This window comes from Bubalus kerabau, chromosome 8 (assembly GCF_029407905.1).
Source record: "Bubalus kerabau isolate K-KA32 ecotype Philippines breed swamp buffalo chromosome 8, PCC_UOA_SB_1v2, whole genome shotgun sequence".
Taxonomy (NCBI): domain Eukaryota; kingdom Metazoa; phylum Chordata; class Mammalia; order Artiodactyla; family Bovidae; genus Bubalus; species Bubalus kerabau.
Window position 1 is genome coordinate 19,145,022 of NC_073631.1, and position 21,566 is coordinate 19,166,587.

Sequence of the window (21,566 nt, forward strand, 5' to 3'; positions counted from 1 at the left end):
CCACCTCATGCGAAGAGTTGACTCATTGGAAAAGACTCTGATGCTGGGAGGGATTGGGGGCAGGAGGAGAAGGGGACGACAGAGGATGAGATGGCTGGATGGCATCACTGACTCGAAGGACGTGAGTCTGGGTGAACTCTGGGAGTTGGTGATGGACAGGGAGGCCTGGCGTTCTGCGATTCATGGGGTTGCAAAGAGTTGGACACGACTGAGCGACTGAACTGAACTGAACTGAAAGACTAAGTCTATCAATAGCACACTCACCTCTGCTCCATGCCGACCCTAACATCACCAGAAACTTCTTACCTCCAGAATCACCAAATATCAGACTCTTTGATCACAGCTTCCCATCCTTGAGACTTACTTTCTCAGGAGCTCCCAGTGTAACAGCTGATAGCCAGGCCTGCATTCTTACAGACGCTTCAGATCCACTGACCTCTGTCCTCACTTTCCTCTTCATCTAGCTTGGGTTGTATGGACATCATGTCAAACACTGTTTGGCTCTTCTGGCAGTCATTCTTTCTACTCAGGTCGTAACTTCCTAGAAAACTCCAGCTATGGAAGGGACCCATCTCCTACCTTCTCGTGTCTGTGCCTGTGGCAACTTGTGTGCTGAAGAAAAATCCACCACTGGGGCAGACTGGTATTATCTTCTAACTGCATGAGTAACAATACAGGCATCCCAAACAATGCTTGCATGTGAATTAGAACACGACCTCCCTTCCTCAAGACACTTTACTCCTCTGTCAGAAATCTGTGGTGATGTCTTGACTTTGCAAGAACAAGATACTTTACTGCCATCTATCAGAAACTTGTCATGACACATACATAAATCTGAGATGTCTATGAGGTGAATAGTGCCCCTCTGAGGTACGGCAAGCTTGTGCAATGCCTACACAGCTGTACACAGTGGCCCTGATGACTAGCCTCAATCAGGCACTCATGCCTCTAAATGTGGTTTTAGTCAAATATGTCATGCCTTCACCTGTCTTCTTAAGCCCACTCTTCTTCTTCCCTTTATTCTCAGGGGATATCTATATCCACTACTTTAAGAAAACTGGAGCTATCATATATTCAGTCGCTAAGTAGTGTCCGATTCTCAGGGATCCGATGGACTGTAGCCACCAGGATCCTCTGGTCCACAGGATTCTCCAGGCAAGAATACTGGAGTGAGTTGCCATTTCCTCCTCTAGGGGATCTTCCTGACCCAGAGATTGAACCTGCATCTCTGAAGTCTCTGCTTTGGCAGGTGGATTCTTTTACTACTGAGTCACCTGGGAAGCCCCGTAGTATCATATGAAAGTGAAAGTGAAAGTCACTCAGTCGTGTCCGACTCTTTGTGACCCCACGGACTCTACAGTCCATGGAATTCTCCAGGCCAGGATACTGGAGTGGGTAGCATTTCCCTTCTCCAGGGCATCTTCCCAACCCAGGGATCGAACCCAGGTCTCCCGCATTGCAGGCAGATTCTTTACCAGCTGAGCCACCAGGGAAGCCCGTCATCATATGGGAACTCCCTAATTATCTTACTGTCGTATCCACACTCTTTATATAATTTACACCCATCCTTTCTGTCTTTTGTCTTCCTATCAAGACCAGTCCCTTTGTGTGAACTCTGTATTTCAATCCTTCTAGTCTTCCAAGATACTCCTCTCTCTCCTGTATCTTCAACTTTGCATGCCACCTCCCTCCCATTTCTCATCTGCAAACAGGCTTTTCTGCTATTAGGAGAAAAAAAAGTCACTCAGACTTTTGTTCTTCATCCACACTCTACTTTCCCTCCAAGCTTATCAAAAAGACTTGTTCCTATACGCATATTTCCTCTTTCTCGTATTTCCTCATTCTTCCTTCCTTGACAATTCTACAGAACACGCTTGTCTGATGCTTAATCCAGGAACACTTTTTATTCTTCATCACATGTGACCGAACAGTGGGGACATTCAGAGTTGGCAGATTCTTCCTTTGAAATACTTCCATTTTTTGGTTGCCATGACACCAAATAATCTTGCTTTTTCTTTACTCTGGATTCTCCTCTACCTGACCATTAGGAGCTGAAATTCCAATCCCCTTCTCTCTTCTTTTCCCAAACCTGTTACTAAGGGATCTCATTTGTTCTCATAATTCCTAAATGTGAGCACCTCTTAGAGATCCACAACAAAACATACAATTCCATTGGGATTATCTCACACTCATCTCCTACATGTATTATTTATGAATTATTTTCTTATGCCCCAAACATGTCTCTCATCATGTTTTCCATGGCTCAGTAAAGGTAATCTCTCCCCAGCATGGCAGAGACCAAGAGCCCATCCTTGACTCTTCTCTCCCCATAAGCAAGTCTTCCCCCAATTCTCTCCACACTAACTCCAAAAGTGAAGTGAAGGTTGCTCAGTCATGTCTGACTCTTTGCAACCCCATGGAGTGTCTAGTCCATGGAATTCTCCAGGGCAGAATACTGGAGTGGATAGCCTTTCCCTTCTCCAGGGGATCTTCCCAACCCAGGGATTGAACCCAGGTCTCCTGCATTGCAGGCTGATTCTTTACTAGCTGAACCACAAGGGAAGCTAACCCGAAAGCAGGTCTCAAATGCCGCCACTTTCTTCCACACTGATACTGGCACTCTTGTCCAAGCCACCCCACGGGCCACCTTAACTCTATGTTCATTTTCTCCCTCAGTCCATCCATGCCCCTCACTCCCTCCCTCATCCATTTCTCAGAATACTTTTAAAAGGAAGCAGAATAACCATTTAAAAACACAAAACTGACCATTTCATTCTCTTCCTTACAGTCCTCTGCTGGCTTCTCAGGGTACTGAGCTTAAATCCAAGGTCCTTACTCATTCCACCCTTCTCTGACTATGCTCTAACAACACGGCCTCTTCCTTCCAACCTTTTTCCACCTCAGGAATTTGCATATGCTGTGATGTCCATAGAAGTTACTCTTGAAACTTCTCCTAGCTGGCACCAAAGCATCCTCAAACTCTTAGGTAAGATTAGTGACTCTATGCAGAGAAGTTTGCTTACATTCTCCCAACTAAATGAGGTCCCAGGCATGTACTCTCATAACACACTGTCCATGCTTCTAAAGAGTATGGCACAACTTTAAATTCTGTATTCCTCCACATGGGCTTCCCAGGTGGCGCTAGTGGTAAAGAACACCCTGCCAATGCAGAAGACGTAAGATGCGGGTTCGATCCCTGGGTCGGAAAGATCCCCTGGAAAAGGGAATCGCAACCCACTCCAGTACTCTTGCCGGGAGAATCACATGGACAGAGGAGCCTAGTGGGCTACAGTCCACAGGGTCACAAAAGAGTCAGACATGACTTAGCGTGTTTGGTCAGACATGAAAACAACCTCCCTATTAGTTCCACTCTGAGGGCAGGGATCATGCCTGTGTGGCTCGGCACTGAGTCCCCAGTGTTGTGGAGAGATTAGGGGCTCAAAAGAGTTGTTGAATGCTAACACCTAATGGCACTTGTTAATTGAAGTATTCCTCTTCTTTCATTATAATGGATTGAATGATGTTATTAATGTAAGCTTCTGAAGAGTAAGGTAAGCCAGCTTGTCCAATTTACATAAAACTGTACCATGTCATGAGATGGCCAGTCAAGAAATGCCTTCGGGGAGTGCTACATGGTGATATCTACACATTTATACCTATCACTGACATAAATCTATGATTCATTTCTCTTTAAACGGCTGTCTCCTAGTAAGCCGTGTGCCCTCAAAGTTGCCTCACACCAGTGTGTTCAAACGGGAGGAAATGGACACCTGTTTGGAGAATGAGTTACTCCAAGGGGAGAATGAAAACCTCCCAAGCAGAGCAACCCCAGGATTATTTGACAGCAATAGAGGAGATGTAGAAAGCTGCCAAGTTCCATGGAATATAGATGTGCTGACTTGTGACGAGAGCTGCCGAATTAAAGTGTCCTGCAGGAATTCAGTGCTGGCCTAGCCCTTTGCTTCCAACTGAGGTTTAGTCATGTAAAGACAGGCAGGAAAAACCTTAGAAGCAGAGACGATGTTGGTTTTGAGCATGTGTATGCTGTATGCATGCTCTCTCTCTCATATACACACACACCATCTCTCCAAAACCTGGCAGTACCTCTAGCTTTCCCATCTGAGTGTGTGTGTGCTAAGCTGCTTCAGCTGTATCCGACTCTTTGCAACCCTATGGATTGTAGTCTGCCAGCCTTCTCTGTCCATGGGGATTCTCCAGACAAGAACACTGGAGTGGGTTGCCATTTCCTCCTCTAGGGGATCTTCCTGACTCAGGGATAGAATCCACGTCTCTTATGTCTCCTGTATTGGCAGGTGGGTTCTTTACCACTAGCGCCACCTGGATGTAGCCTGCCAGGTTCCTCTGTCCATGAAATTCTCTAGGCAAGAATACTAGAGTGGGTAGCCCTTCCCTTCTCCATATGAGGTAGTCATCATAATGCTTTTTTTTTGGGTTACCCTTCCTAAAAATAACCAGAGCCTTAGTATCCAGCAGTAACATCAAGCTTCTTTCCTGCATCTCCCAGCCAGAAAGGTTGGCTGGGATGATTGGTCTTGAAACCAGCTCTCTCCTAAATCAAGCTCAGGTTGTAAGGGGCACTGGATCTGGAGCAGGAAGGCGGGTCTGTGTCTGGTTGTGTCAGGCTGTCCAAGGTGACCACGAGTAAACCAAACTCTGGAGTCTCTGCCTCCCTCTTTGTAATGTCTCTCTCTCAGCACACAAGCTGTGACTAAAAAAAGTGGAAGATGGAGAAAACGGGATCCTCAGAGTGTGAGTAGTTATTATTAGAGATCCTTCTCTCATCTGGCTTATGAATTTTAATTGTGATGGAAATACATTTAGTTCAAAATAAAGTGGCATGTTCTCTCAATTTAGATGAAACTTCATGTCCCCAGGAAGTTCCAGGATGATAGGAACCTAGGGAAGTACCACGTGTGGACTCTGCTACTCATCTGAACACTAAGCCATCACACAAATTCTGTCTCATGAGTAAACGTCTTATTTCCCCACCTACACTGCACAACCATTCCAACACAACAGGCATACTCAGTAATTGGCCAGTGAAGTCACTGAAGGAAGATCAAAGAATGGAAAGAAAGCCTAGAGTTTTCTGCTGACATACGGTCAGTTGATTTATCTTTAAAGTGAGTGCTTCCTTTGCAAATGTGACTTCATGCTCCACAATCAAAGCAAAATGGTAAAACACACAAAAATTGCCACAGAGAAGGGAAATATCAAGGCACTCATGCTGAAATGGATCTAAAAAAATAGCCTTTTAGAAACCTGATTCCTTCCTTGATTGACATTCCCATTAATTTTGTAGCTCCTGTTCTTCATAGAATGGGCAGCCTGTCCCTCTGGGAGTCTCCTTCTAGATTAGGGTAATGATACCAGAATTCTGACCAGTATTTCAAGGAAGAACTCTGCACCTGGTGAGGGGACAACATACAATGGAAAGGACAAGGCGGGGCTTGCTGGACTCACAGGAAGACAATGAGTAACAGCAACGCCATCAAATGCTTTGAGAACAAGAATTATTCTCTAAACCACAAGGGGTTCTCAACTAACGCAGAAACAGGCATACAAAAATGCTTGACAGAAAACATGAAAAAGAACAAGGTTTCTGATTGAAGCAGAAGTTGGGAAAGAAAATACAGTAAAGGGTACCAACTAGAGACACTAATCTAACTCAAGTTCCTCATAGGGTGTATTGGGCCTGATCTAGACGAAACATACACATCTCATTATTAAGCGGCAACATTGCAGCCAGGTAAGGCTTAAATACTAAAAGCTTTCCAGACCTTGTCACTAGAAAAAGGCAACTATTGTGTGGACAGATACACTTAGGTCTAAAGGGGATACAACAAGACCAACCACTTGGCACCCATATCTAAAACATCCAAACGTGGCTACCTCGTGTGTGTGTGTGTGTGTGTGTGTGTGTGTGTGTTAGTCGCTTGGTCATGTCTGACTCTTATGACCCCAAGGACTATAGCCCACCAGGCTCCTCTGTCCACATAATTGTCCAGGCAAGAATACTGGGGTGGGTTGCCGTTCCCTTCTCCAGGCGATCTTCCCAGGGTTTGAACCCAGGTCTCCTGCATTGCAGGCAGATTCTTTATCACTGAGCTATCAGGGAATCCCTGGCTACCTCTTATTGCTATAAAATCTATAGAAAGAGAGGAGGCTTCTCAGTTCCCTTAGGACTCTTCCTACACGGATAGCTAATTTCCTCAGGATCTTTATCATCAAGTAACACTGCAACCTGGTCTGATAATAACAGCCTGAAGAGTTCCAGCTTTACTCTGAAGGAGAGTGGGCCAGCATCGCATAGACAAAGTGGGCATGGTCACAGAGAACACGGAGTATTGGGAGACTAACAGATAAACACGGTAGATCCTTAAGCAGAGATACATCATGACAAGACTGCTGTTCAGAGAAGGTACAATTTCGGTTAAGTGTGTTTGTAAATGTGAATGTGGGTGTGTGTGAGTGAGAGATAAAGAGAGGCAGACAGACAGACACATCTGTTAGGAGACCTTTCATTAAAGCCCCAGGTGAAGAAAAGTCAAGATCAGGTGGTCACAGTGAGAAGAGGAAAGGACCACTTTGCAGGGGGTTTTTGAAGGGTCTCTGAGCAGGATACGATAGGACAAAGGAGATGAAGCTAAGGAATGAGTCAGGTTTTGAGTTTGGGGCCCAGAAGATTGCTAGGGTCACTCAACAAAGGTGGTAAGCTGTAAAAACACAAAACAAAACAGAGGACTGGGGAGGAGACTGGGAGCAGAGATGGGGGGGTGTCACGGTGAGCTGCTGGGACACTTACGTGTGGCCTGTGAAGAGGTCTTAGTGTTTCCTAGAAGTTCTCAGATATCTTAAGTGAGAAATCAGGCTTAGAGAGAGAGAAATCCTACAGTCCACCCTGAGACTGTGGAAGTGAAGTCATGAGAGCTGATGAGGTTGCTCACAGAATGTGAGGATGATGAACGGAGGAGCTGAGGAAGATTTTGAGGAATTCCCTGCTCATCAGCTTGAGGATGAAAGGCACCAGTCAGTGGGATGAGGGAAGGAGAAAGGAAATTTACCAGAAGAAGCAGAACACTGAATAGCTGAGAAATTAATCATTCCTTCTGCATTTCTGAGACTCTGGGTGTAGCTCCCTGCACTGGTGTTAATCATGTGTGTGTCTGCCTTTCTTCCCGACTGTCTGGAAACCTCGTCAGGGAAGGGATCCTGTATCCCTGCTCTGTCCCTTCAGTGTCTACCCGATACACCTCCTTATATAAGAGAAGTAGCTGCTGAGAGAGCCGAGAGTTGGGGCACAGGTGACATTGTTCACGTGCACCTGGCTCCCTGGCAACCAGAAAGCAAACAGCCATGGGCTGTGGCTCCGTGTCTCCACGTTCTTCTCCGGACTTCCTGTCCCCTGACCCCCTCTCCCCAACCCTCCCTGCTTTACACACCCTTCTGCCCTGCCCTCAGCTGTTCTCGCCAAGGGAGAAAGAACTCCCCATGTCCTTATCTCTTAATGTTTTATGGGGAGGAACACAAACACATCTCACTACAGATTTAGTCTGTATCCAACCTAAAAAGGTAAAGTGGGGGTACTGGCTGGTTCACAGAATTGTTGAAGACGCCTAATGAGGTAATGCATGCAACATTTCTTGGCCCAGGGCCTGACCCAGAGTGAGCACCCAGCATGTGTTAAGCATCACTCTCAAGTGGTCAACTTGCATACCTAGTACTGAGCACACAGCCATGGCTCAAAAAATGAATGAATAATTTAAGCTCAATTATAGAAAGCCTTTATCACTCCTCACAAAGACCTCACATTTGGATGATTGGGAACCATGTATACACATTCAAAAAAAGCTCCTCCTAACTACAGATTTCTCTTTTATAAAGAAGATAGACACTTTTATTCGCAACCTGAAACATATATTCAGTGTTTTGACAACAATGTTAGAAAACTGGAATGAAGTCGAAATAAGGTTAGAAATGTTTTAATCCAATCTGACCCTCCCCTCATACACTGTAGATAAAAATAAAGAAAGCAGGTCAAATGAAAAAGATTTGTGAAATATTTGAAATAAAGCACAGTGTCACGTGTCTGGAGGGTAATTAAAGCTTCTTAACGTCTTTAAGAGCAGTTAGCATGGGAGAACGCAATGGCAACTACTCCAGTACTCTTGCCTGGAAAATCCCATGGACGGAGGAGCCTGGTAGGCTGTGGTCCATGGGGTCGCTAAGAGTCAGACATGACTGAGCGACTTCACTCTCACTTTTCGCTTTCCTGCATTGGAGAAGGAAATGGCAACCCACTCCAGTGTTCTTGCCTGGAGAATCCCAGGGACGGGGGAGCCTGGTGGGCTGCCGTCTATGGGGTCGCACAGAGTTGGACACGACTGAAGTGACTTAGCAGCAGCAGCAGCATAGTTGAAGGAAAGAAAAATACATCAGAACAAGTACAAAATAGTACATTAGAACAATTACAAAGCAGTGTATTAACCAAAAAGTGAATTCTTGGAAGTTCTGGGTTTTAAGTGAGGCTTGGGGAAGATAGCTGCCGCAAATCGACAGGGAGGAAGTTAAGGAAAAGATTTCCTGTTTGGGTGATACAACCAGGAAGTGCAGGGATATGGGGGCCTGCACTTGCCATGTGAAGGTTGATAAATACACAGAAGGGGTTTTGTTGAGAATCAGAGAGATGAAACTGATGAGGTATAATGTAAAAGGAGAGGAAAGAACACGCGGACACAGGAAAATGGATTTAAAACAAGTATCTACTGGGTGCCATTTTAGACTCTTGGACATAATGACTTAAGAAAGATTTAAGCCAGGGTGTGAATACTGGTTGAGTTCCAAACTGGTGATATTGGGTGTTTCTACCAAATGTCCAGTTATACTTTCATGATTGGTCATTCTGTGACTGTTAATTGTTACTTTTCAGGAAATCTGCTGATGGCATTGGCTTCTACTTTTATAACTGCAGATATCTTTTGGACTAAAGTGAAGTGTTTCATGTCTGATTTATTTTTATCACTGTTCTTTTCTATCAATGCAAAAAAAAAAAAAATCTCATTCATGCCCGTGGTCAGTGAGTACAGTGGATGAAAGCCTACATAGCTTATGTTCCAGTTGTGGGAAATTCAAGGTCATCTTTTTTGCAAATAGTGTGTTTTTCTGTTTGCTTTTCAATGCACCTGACCTTCTCCAAGGTCAGCCTGGGGCATACATCTGCCTGGGATGTGTGGGAGGCTGTTCATGTGGACTGTTACCAGAGAAATAGAGAGAGGAAGTGGTACTGGCTCCTGACAGCCCAAATGAGGTTTTTGCAGTCTGCAGCAAGTAATAAGCTTAAAATTCACTTTACCAGACAATAAAGCACTATACCATTTTTCTCTCCCATTTTAGTAGACAGACTTGATCATACTTTTCTTGTGGTGGGGGTTGGGGTGGGGAGGTTAATGATGAGACAGAGAAAGGGAGAAAGCCTGCCCATCCCCTCGGGCTGGACAAGTCAATCAGGAAAGCGGGCCATGACATAGGTGGGCCCCACTTTGTCCCACGGAGGGAAAGCACTGAAGGAAAAACTAAAGGTAGAACGTGGCCTGTCCCACTACCAGCTTAGGAATTTGCAAGAGGGTTGCCTCTCAAGCCTGTCTCTCATCTAAATAAGATCAGCTGCATCCCAGTAAAGCAATGCAGTTGACAACGGAGGGCTGAATTCAGTTCCCCAGTACTGGGTTGGGGAAAAGTTCATTTGGGTTTCTCCATACCCTCTTATGGGAAAATCTGAATGAACTTTTTGGCAAACCCAACATTTTCCTTTTCATTGTGTTCATGGGGTTGGCATCTGGTCCTATCACTTCAAGGCAAATAGATGGGGAAAAAATGGGAACAGTGGCAGATTTTATTTTCTTGGGCTCCAAAATCACCGTGCAGGGTGACTGCAACTCCAAAATAAAAAGACGCTTGCTCCTCGGAAGAAAAGCTATGACAAATCTAGACAGTGTATTGAAAAGCAGAGATGTCACTTTGCTGACAAAGTTGCATATGCTCAAAGCTATTGTTTTTACAGTAGTCACGTACAGATGTGAGAGCTGGACCATAAAGAAGGCTAAGTGCTGAAGAATTGATGCTTTCAAATTGTGGTGCTGGAGAAGACTCTTGGGAATCCCTTGGTCAGCAAAGAGATCAAAACGGTCAATCCTCAAAGAAATCAACCCTGAATATTCACTGGAAGGACTGAGGCTAAAGCTGAAAATCTAATACTTCAGCCACCTGATATGAAGAGCAGACTTACTGGAAAAGACCCTGATGCTGGGAAAGATTGAGGGCAAGAGGAGAAGGGGATGACTGAGGATGAGATGGTTGGATGACATCACTGACTCAATGGACATGAGTTTGAGCAAACTCAGGGAGATGGTGAAGGACAGCAAAGCCTGGCATGCTGCAGTCCATGGGGTCACAAAGAGTTGGACACAACTCAATGACTGAACAGCAACAACAAATATTTCCCTGGGCTCTCAGGGTGTGGAGAGGAAAAGGAAGGCGGCAAAGGGAGTGGGTTAGTGAGCTTGCCAGGGAGTAGCCCTGGGTTGAGGGCCAAACTGGAGTCCAACGTAGTCTGAGTTGCCATTTTAAATGTTGAGTCTGGTCAAAAGTCTCTTTCCTACTCGCTCTGGTTGAAGTAGTCCCTTTTGGGATGCTCTTTCAGAATTCCACCACTCCCCCATCCTGACCAGGAGGGCACTGGCTGACTCTGTCCTGGAGAGAGAGGGGAGATGGCATCCTTGAAGCCACCCTCTGTCCTCTGGCTCCTTTCTTGTCATTGCTGCATCACGACCATTCTGGGCTTGCATGGTGTATCCCTAAAACCTGTGGCTGGGTTGATGCCTGGTCTCTTTCCTCCACCCTGGCAATGTTCAAAGAGCCTTTGCCACTTTCCCCTGATGAATCACCCTAATGGCAAGCTCTGGTACTCTCCTCTTAACGAGTATTAGCCTTTTTGCAATGCACTGGCTTTAAGCCGATAAGCTGACACACAGGATCCTCAGCCAGGTGCTGGCCTTTGTGACATCAGCTTTCCATCCTTGAGCCTTATCCTGTCTGTTCAGGCCTGGGGGCTCTAAAAAGTATACTGCAGCAGGGTTCAGGCACCTGGCCCCCAGGACCGATGTGGAGACACCAGCCATTTTGCACTGCAAATTGCACTCATAGAATAAAATGAAGTGGGAGAAATGCTACAAGCCTAACACAGAACATAAGCTCTTGGGGTCAGAGAAAATGAGAACAGAAAATGTGGAATGTGCTGGAAGAGGTGGTTGCTACATTAATGTGAGGTTTGGTCTCTTCCACCACAGAAACATTTTCCCCTGTGGTGACTAAGCACTTTAAAGGATCCATTTATCGGATTTGTGGAGTCAGAGGACTTGGGTCGAATCCTGCCTTATACGTGTGGCTGTGGGCAAGTCAGTCAGGCCCATGGCACCTCAGTGGTCCTAGCTATGAAACAGGACAAAGAATTCAGGCCCTCACTGAGCTGTTGTGTAGCTCCAACCAAGTAATGAACATGGAACAGCTTTGTAAACCGAAGACACCTTACAAATATTTAACCAGAAATATCCTGCACTGTATACATATGTAAGTTGCTGCTACATCTTATCTATAACACAGAATGCTAAGAAAAACCCTAGGCTGGGAAAAAATTCAAATATGTTAATTATCTTAATATAAATAAACCTATCATATTGTTCAATATGGAGCTTAAATATCTGCTGTGCTTTTGTACCATGAAAAAGATAGCTTTAAACAAAAAATGAGCAGTGCTTTGACTTCCACACAACTTGTATTTAACATTCTCTTAAAACGGGCTATTCTTATTTTCTTGATTAAAGAATAAGTCAAAAAGTTGATCAAATCTTCATTTTCAAAACCCTCTTTCCTAACATCCATTTCTTAATGTCTACTTTACTTACACGGTTTATTAGCTGAAACTGCAAAATGGTGGGGGAAACGAGAACATGCCGGGAGAGAAGAGGGACAAGTGGGTCGATACAGAATACAAGAGGTTTTGCTCCAAATCTAAAATACACTACGGATGGGGAGGAGGGGGCTAACTTAAGAAATCTAATCATTGTCTGGCTTCACATCGCTACTTTTAGTTGTTGTCTTCTCATCAGAGAGTAGAAGACGTGCAAACACTTTTAAAGGCAAAGCTAGTTCTTTCAGCAGAGAATTAAAATTAAAAGCAGACACAGGCCCAGATAATAAGTAGCAATAAAAGCTTTCGCTGACATAGCTTCAATTTACAAATCACTGGCTTTTCCTGGCAGCGCTTGGGGAAGGAGGGTGAGGAAGTATCGCCTACATGGCCTGGATGAGGAGGATATGGAAAGCTTTAAAATTAAAGATGTGTTTCAACTTATTATTCTCAAACACTTGATTTATGGTGACCATGATAAAATTCCAGGGAAACCTGAGTCTGCTCTGCAGACTCTGGAAGCCCTGGGAGCAACTATGTCCTTATGCCTTCCCCAGCACTTCTGATTTTGACATGTATACTGTGTGAGTGTGAGCTCAGGCCATAATGTGTGCACAAAAAGATGTGTGGTTTAGAATCTGTATATATTTCCATTTTTCTCTAGACTTGAGCAGTAGAAGCAGCCCTTGTGAGAGTATTAGAAAATAAACTACGAATAAATAAATACTAGGAAGCTAAAGGGATGTGATGGATTTATAGAACTGATATTACTTCTTAAGAAATGTTAATGACAAAATTAGGGCTCACAGGAGCATAAATACTCTTGGTTTAGTTTCTGAAACCTGGAAGACGACCAATAAAAAGGAACTGATGAAATTGCTAGATTTAGAGAAAAGTGTGCAGAGATGCTGAAGGGGAAGATTTTGTCTGAGCCTGTTAAGTAGTGTGGATGAGAATTAGAAGTGGATGGAGAACACAGGAAAGGTCATTAAAGCCAGCAGAACCCCACTCCCTCCCCCACATCCCCCCACCAAGTAAGAGATCCAACACCAACCTACAGATGCTGCAATGCTGCAACCCGACTCAGAGGCCCCACCCTGGGTGGAAAATGTGGAGGACTCTTTCCTCTGGAAGAGAGGTCCTCTTTCCCTTTGATTCTTCTTTGGGAAAGAGTTTTCTACGTTCTCATTTGGTGCAAAACACAGAGCTCATTTCTTCTGGGATGCAATTGAGGGAGAATGGGAAAAGTTATCTTTCTACTTCTTCACCTCTTCCCAACCCTATGAGAAGAAGCCTAACTCTGCTTATTCTAGTTCTCTTAGAACAGTGAAGGCTTTTAAAAGAAACATTCTCATTGTTCTTAATTTTGGTAGGTTTCCCTCAGGCGCTGGTTTTGATCATCTTATTCCTCAGTGACTTGACCACTTCACATGACTCTCCCTTCTGATGGCTTTCGAGAATGACTTCATCCTCCAACCTCCTCCATCCAGCTGCCCTGTGACATAACCTTGGGAAGTCGGCTTCCCATCTTTGCCTCTAACACGTCTTCCCTCTTCCCTTCATTATTATGAAAAACAAACTAAAAATCCCTCCTCATTTCTGTCAAAGTAAGGGACTTTTCTGTCATTATTCCTTTCTTCTATCAAATCTTATCTGTTCTCATTCTGGTCTTAGTTATTCTCATTAATTTTTACACATTATTATTTTAAGGATAACATATGCGCATGGTACAAAATCTAAAAGGCACAAAAAGGAATACAGTACAACTCCAACCTCATTCTCATCTCTGTTTATCTCCTCTCCTCTCCTCTCTAATCTAGTCCCCTGCCTCGGAAGCAATTACGATTGCCAGGTTCTCCTATCTCTTTCTTTCCCTCATTTAAGATAAAAAAAAAATTGAAAGGGAACGAGATCCTAAATGTAATACTCTGCTAACTTCTTTTCAGCATTCAATTTGAGAAATTTCTTCATTTATTTCCCATACAGGCATCTATGGGCTTTCCATATGGTTCTTCCTCCCTAGATGTGGGTATTTTCCAAGTCTCTTTGCCTGGACCTCTCTCAGAACATAAACTAATACCCATGAACTATTTTTGCTCCTAAGAATGCAGAGTCCCATCTCTAAAGGCCCAGGGGGAAAAAAAGATTTAAAAGAACAAAGCAGAAAAAAACTCCCATCCTTTATTTGTTTATATAATTAATCTATCTTGAGTGGTATCCCTTATTCCAATGTCAGCAGTCACCAGAAGAACCACAGTCAGGAATCAGCATCTAAATGACAATGGTTGTCTCAGAATCACAGCTGGGGAGTGAATTTAAATAGATGGATGGACAGATAGATGGGTCGCTGGATAGAAAGAGCCAATCAACTGTGAAGTGTTACCAAGCCCGAAAATCATATTTCATTTGATGAGAACAACAGAAGCCTGATTAATGCATGTGGGAATTTCATTTCAAAGTTATACATATGGCCTTTCAAGGGCCTGCTTCTTCTTAGGGCTCCCTGAGTCCATGTAAAATTGGCCAGTGTAAGATTTTAGGGCTCCTATATATGACTTTCATTTATCTTGTGTGATGATTAAGTGTGGGATAATTGTTGAACAGGAAATGGAATTTTTTCACTTGGGGGATAATATTCTTTTACCTGGAATTGTCCTGAACAAGTTTATGCTAAAAGGGTAAGCACACACACGTTGATGCTTTCCGTTTTAAGGTTTTACTTTTACCAAAAACTCATTAAGGGAGGTAAAAGGAAGCCTTCTGAAAGGAGTGAGTTGAATCGTACATGATTTAGCGAGCAGAGCAACCATGCCCAGATCATACAATGGGTCATATGTAGGCCTGCTTGGCTAATTTCCCTGAGATTAAAATTGTATCTGTTCCCTGGAGACCAAAGAATCACAGATACCTTTTTCTTTTTTTTAATCTCAGAGCTGTGAATGGAGAACACCAGTTTTCAATGGACTCATTCTTGTGATAGTTCGAACACTAATGTATGGATGGATTTGGAATTGAGATGAAGACGAGTTTCACTGACAGACAGGCAGACCTGTGAAACCACTGACAGCCTACGACTCCACTCCGAGGCCACTGCTTGGCTAAATCTCGCCAGGGATGCTTTGTTGGGGGCTTCACAAAAATACTTTAATCATTTAAAAATTGGTTTTCAAATTCTTTCAATATCCCTTGATGACAAACTAACACAGAACCCAAGTTTGCTTGCTTGTTTTTTCATAAAGCAATTGTGATTCAGCTTTTTTTCTGAAATACTAACTCTCCATAGCCAATTTATAAATCCAGTCTGATTTAAAAGTGACAATGTAGACAACCATCAAATCATTATGTTTTTCTGTCACAGAAAAGTCTGATTGGAAAGATGAATGTATTTGAAAATCCCTTTAACTTTAATAAAAGTACCCTACAGTGCTGTAAAGCTATTGGCACTCAGGAAATAGTAGATGTATTACTGCTGTTCGATATTAAATAAAATCCTCATTCCATTTTGTGTGTCTAAGAAAACCATTTTGTAAAATAAAAATAATATCATAGTGGAATAGATCCCCGAAGCAGACACATTTAAAAAAAGGGTGTTAAGTTAATCCAGCAAGGTGCAACAGTCTTCTTTCATACAAAATTCTTGAAGATGGTGGTAAAAGCTGCAACCAATTTACCATGAGAGAATAAGAGGAACAGCTGGGAAAGAAGATATTTGAGCTGTTAACCAAAAGGAAGATGGTAATCTAGAGGGATATGCAGACATGACAGGCTCGGAGACTGAAGCTATAGCAACAGTAACTAGTACACCATGCTACCTGAATGCAGTAATTTTCCATTAATCTGTAATCTAAAATGACACCTTCTCCAGGGCTCCTGAAAGGAGACAGAGGCAGATGGAACAGTGTGTGTTTTGGGGAAGGAGAGAGGGTATGATGGGCACCAGCCATCCCCCTGACCCCCACAGACAAAAGCACAGTGTGATGAAACATGGAAATAACGAACCCACCTGAGACATTCTAGCTGCTGAGGGACTGACAAAGCCAAGGTTATCAGAGTTTGATCTGGAACCTGATGGTTCTCAGTAAAATCCATATGTTTTGCATACTAGCGTCCATAAAATTCTCAAGACCAGGCTTGCATATGCCATCCAAGACATCTAAGTCTTAGGAAGAAAAACCAGACAATACGGCAAAAGGAAAACTATGCTGGACTGGATCAGTTCACACTTTGATAATGAACTGTTGTCCAGAGTATATTTGGAGAGTTTACCAAGCTTTCCCTTCAAACAGAGAAATGCCATATGCAAAGATTTGATACCTCTTTTAAGACAGAGGGGAAAAAAAAAAAATCTACTTTAAACTGACACATTAGCTTTTATGGTATTACATACATTTATTTTTAAAAATCATAGAAATATTTATGATTCTTGTAGAAATTAATAAATAATGAATTAGTATGTGTAGACAGTATCTTCCAAGATGATAATATCAAAATCAAATGACTCCTTGCTTGCATAGCCTGAGTCTCATTTTTAATCAATGGCAGGATTAAATAAAACACTAAAAAGAAATTATAACATTAAAACCAGATATTTATCATGTTTTTGGAGTCCAAAGTGTGGTCTTAAAGCGTTACTTGCACACTGATGTTCACAGCAGCCTTATTTACAACAGCCAAAGTGTTAGTTGCTCAGTTGTGTCCAACTCTTTGTGACGCCATGGACTGTAACTTGCCTGGCTCCTTGGTCCATGGGATTTCCCAGGCAAGAATGCCAGAGTGGGTTGCCACTCCCTTCTCCAGGGGATCTCCCCGACCCAGAGAACCTGGGTTTCCTGCACTGCAGGCAGATTCTCTATCATTTGAATCACCAGGGAAGCCAAAGGATGGAAGCAACTCAAATGTGTCCACGCTTAAAAACAACAACAGGTAAATAAAATGTACATACAACAGCATATCATTCAACCTTAAGAAGGAAGGACAGCCTGCCACATGCTACGACATGGATGAATCTTGAACACACTATGCCAAGTGACATAAGCTGGTCACAAAAAGACAAATACTGCATGATTCCACTTACTTGAGATAATCTAAAGTAATCAGAGTCCTAAAAACAAAAAGAAGAATGCTAGGTACCAGTGGCTTGGGGAGGGGGAGATCGGGCGGGGTGGTTGTTCAATGGGCATACAGTTTCAGTTTTTCGAGACGAAAAGTTCTGGAGATCTGGTTATACAACAATGTGCATACACTTAACACTACTGAACTGGAGACTTACAAATGGTTAAGATGGTACATTTTATGACATAAAACCATCTTCAACATTCACAGGTACTGATAAATCAGAGGACAGCAGACATTTTTCTGTAAAGGGGCAGAATGTAAATATTTTGGCTTTGCAGTCTCTGTCATCCACCACTCAATTCTGCCATGCTATTGTGAAAGCAGGCACAGACAATAAATAAATGAAGGCGTGGCTGTGTCAACAATAAAAAATGTTTGCAAAATTAGGTGGCCTGCCCACGGGCTACAGGCTTCTGACCCTTGCGGAAGTTTTAATGTCTAAATAAGAGGTATATATTAACAGTTTATAAGCACCAAGAGTTCCTCTACCCAAGAATTAGGAGTGAAATATTCTCCCTCTCCCCTCCCCCAGAGTCCAAGATTAAAGCGATAAGAATAAGACCAAGCAAACTCAACAAGGGACATAGCAACCTTGTCCAGCACTCCAGCAGTCTTGCCAGGAAAATTCCAGTACAGAAGAGCCTGGCGGGCTATGGTCCCAGGGGTCGCAAAGAGTCAGACACAGCTGAAGCAACCCCGTGTACACAAATTCAACAAGACCGTAACTTGTTTGTCAGAGGAAAACACGACACAAAGGACAGGTTTGCCCTGCTCAAGTGGGTATACTTCTCTACTGATGGGCTTAACCATTTGAGAGCCTCATGACTTGAGGGGAAAAAAATATTATAGCTGGAAGAGAGCTTGGTGCTCAGCCAACACCTGTGCCTTCTTTGGTGAATGAGAAATCGCCACTGGCTTATCACCCCAATCCAGGCCATCACCAAGGGTGGAGGCAGAGCTGGGGCCAGGGTGAAGAGCCGCCCAACTCAGAGGTCATGCTCCCTCGTCCTCTCTATTTCCAACCACTAGGAGCAGTTAGCCAGTACCCAGCTTTCCAAGAGTTAGCTGCTTTGTGCCTGCTTTTTTCACATGGTCTTGGCCTAACCCTGGAATTAATTTTTGCTCTTCAAGTTCAGTGGAGAAAACTCAATGAAGACACTCAGGGCCCCAAAGGCCTCATCTCATGAAATTCAGAAATGAAAGCAAGGGGATCCCAATCTGTCACCCTTTCCGCATCATGCCATGTGAACACGGCATGTTTTTTCCTATGGTGTTTAGGCAGCATCAAGGGACAGCAGCCCGGTGGGGGAATGGAGACTAGCCGCTAGACTGAACCTTCCCGGGCACCACAGAAAACAGGCGCCCTGGCTAAACAAAGCACACGTCAAAAAGCAACAAATGAAAACGGAGGACTGTGAGACAGACAGGATAGCATGTGGTGGCTTTACAAAAGGGACTTTCACCTCATCAAAGAACTCAAGCCAGGGCCGAGAATTTTAGAACCAGAAGAGACAGGGTGAAAAGGGGTCAAAGCCTCCCTCTGCTTTTTTTTTTCCTCACAAGAACTGTTTTTATTTTTTCACAGTGTAAAGGTAAATATAATCTTTTTTCTTTTTTTTTCCCCCCCTTAATTGGAGGATAACTGAGGCAGAAGTTTGGAGAAGGAAGGGCATGGCAACCTACTCCAGCATCAGGAGAATCCCATGGACAGAGGAGCCTGGCGGACTACAGTCTATGGGATCACAAAGAGTAGGACACAACTAAAGCGACTTATCAAGCATGAGGTAGAACAACAGATAAGTGAGCTGAAAGACAGAATGGTGGAAATAACTGCTGAAGAACAGAATAAAGAAAAAGGAATGAAAACAACTGACGATAGTCTCAGAGGCCTCTGGGACAGTATTAAAGCCACCAACATTCGAATTATAGGGCTCCCTCTGCTTTTATGTTGAAGAAGGCGATGGCACCTCACTCCAGTACTCTTGCCTGGAAAATCCCATGGACGGAGGAGCCTGGTGGGCTGCAGTCCATGGGGTCACTGAGAGTCAGACACGACTTCACTTTCACTTTTCACTTTCATGCATTGGAGAGGGAAATGGCAACCCACTCCAGTGTTCTTGCCTGGAGAAACCCAGGGTCAGGGGAGCCTGGTGGGCTGCCGTCTATGGGGTTGCACAGAGTCGGACACGACTGAAGCGACTTAGCAGCAGCAGCAGCAGCTGCTGCTTTTATGTACGAATTGGGCAAAGCTCCCAAGTGGGGCCTTTACTGGCTTATCGTATGGACCCAATCCTGACATTTTCCAGCACTTGCTCAACACAACTCGTTGGAGCCCTGAGGTTGGCCCTGAACAGAAGCAGAATGCTGGGTTTAGGCTCAAGGGCTGGATGGCTCAGGCCAAGGAAAGGCCTTTCTCACAGAACGGGGAGATAGCTGAGCGGTGACTTGCCTGCATTACTTGGCATCTCCAGATCCCACGGGACCTGCCCTCAATTGCTGAAAGAGCCTGACCTCTGACAAAGACCAATGATTTCAGCAGTAATTAATGATACTGTCAAATTAATTAACCCAAGTCTTTGTCCACAGGAAGAAAAATCCCTCTGATGTCAATACTGCTCATTACTAGTCCTTGACCAAGCTCTGCAGACCCAAACCTTCAGTAATGGCATGGGACACCACTGACTGATGGCCCTAAAAGGTCTCTCCTTGCACCTGACACCTATTAAGCCACCACCACCTGTTAATAAACCTTCTCATGGTAACATATCCTTTGATAATATGACTTCAGTGAATTCACAGTTCTCCAAAACCTAACACTCTTTAAATAGGCACAAGCCTGAGAATACCCGTGTGTTATCTTCCACACTCTTTACAATACCTTTTCGACACCCGTTTGAATTATGGTGATGAAATGCAAGATGAACACTGTAGGATTTCATTAAAACATTTAATAAATGGCCCTCATTAAAACGCCAGTTCCCTTGTCCTTGTCTATAAGGACTCCAGCTAATCCAAATGCCTGCATAGACATTTCCATCTCATCTCTTTAGAGGATTCAGAACTATTTTCTTACACCTAACACAGCTTTCATTCCATTTAGAATAATTACTCTCTATCCCATTTCTGACTTTCAAGAAAAACAAGACACTTAATTGACCACAGGAGGACTCTCTCAAGGGCACCAGGCTGCAAAAGCTCTTGTGTGAGCTCACAACTTAAGCTGATGTAATCTGCTACAAGAAGCTGACTTCTATTTTTAAGTTATACCCTTTTACTCTGCCTTCAAAGGGCACATATATCACACGTTGTAACTGCTCATAAAATACTTTGTGGCCTTGTCTCCCATCCATTTCCCTCCTGGGGTGAATCGCACTGTCAGGAGGGGTTTCCAACAGGAGTCCAGCTCTACCCACTGAAATGCATCCACCATTTCCCATGATTCGGTCTTTAGCAGAAGAGCTCCACAAGGCCCCCCTCTCCAGGTGTCCTGTTTACCATGGTCATTTTGACAGGGAACAGATGACTAGCAGGGTCATTCTTGAGAGCCAGCATCAGGCTTTCCCACCTCGTGTTTCCCTCCCCAAAGACAGCACTTCATAAATGCTTATTAACGTTGCCACCCAGAGCCCTGTCACTAGGCCCACGTGCTCAAAGGGGGTCAGCCTGAAAACGGATCATTTGCTTTGTTTAATTTTAAGTTTTTCATTCATCATTTCGGTCATGCTCACTGTGTTATTAAAAAAAAGTTGTTTAGCATCTCAAAAACACTAAGGGAAAAAAGCCTCAGTTGGAAGTGAAAGTACATTTGATCTCACTATTTATTTATGTATACGTATTCTGCTTGTTTCTAAAAATAAAAAAATGCAGCTCTGTAATTAACCGTGGGGCTGTTGTGGAGTCGGGTGGAGGTCAGAACAGGACATTTGTCCCTGGTCCACTTCCCTCTTCGCTCCCTGGGCACCCTGTCTCGTCTGCGGCTCGCCCAGCCTCAAGGCTTGGGCACTTCCGGTCCCTACTCCATACTAAAATGTGAGCACAGGTTGGACCACTTGTCTCCCCTTCTCAACACCCTCATTCTCCTCGGCCCTTGGGGAGAGGTCCCTTTTGCCGTGGTCTGCTTACCTGCCCAGACCATGACCCACCCCCACTTCGCTTTTCATCCTCTGGTTGCAGGGGCCTAAAAGGAGCGAAATGTGTTGTTTCCTTTCACGCAAAGGCCTTTGTCCACATTGCTTCCTCAGACTGGAACTCTGTTCTGCAGTGCCCCCTCCCTCCACCCCGCTCCCTCCCGCTCATCCTTCACAGGTGGTTCAGATGCCACTTCCTCCAGGAAGCCGGGCAGGTCAGGGGTGTTCCTGCCGCACCAGGGGCTGCAGCTCATCTCACCACACCATGTTCACTTGCTCTGTCTCCAAGGTGACTGCCTGGGGCAGCCCTGTGTCTGCTCACTCCCCACTGTATCCCT

General features: G+C 44.1%; 1 protein-coding gene across 12 annotated transcripts in view; it reads right to left on the bottom strand.

Annotated features, from left to right (window-relative positions):
- The window catches only part of ICA1 (islet cell autoantigen 1), a 164,440-nt gene that overhangs the window by 97,785 nt on the left and 45,089 nt on the right, over nt 1–21,566 (bottom strand). For 6 of the 12 annotated variants that reach the window (XM_055589833.1, XM_055589837.1, XM_055589835.1 and 3 more), the window contains exon 7: nt 365–460. The exons of the other annotated variants lie outside the window; for them this stretch is intronic. In XM_055589833.1, coding sequence (XP_055445808.1) covers nt 365–460 — 96 coding nt within the window. The remainder of the gene's footprint in view (nt 1–364; nt 461–21,566) is intronic. 12 annotated transcript variants of the gene reach the window in all.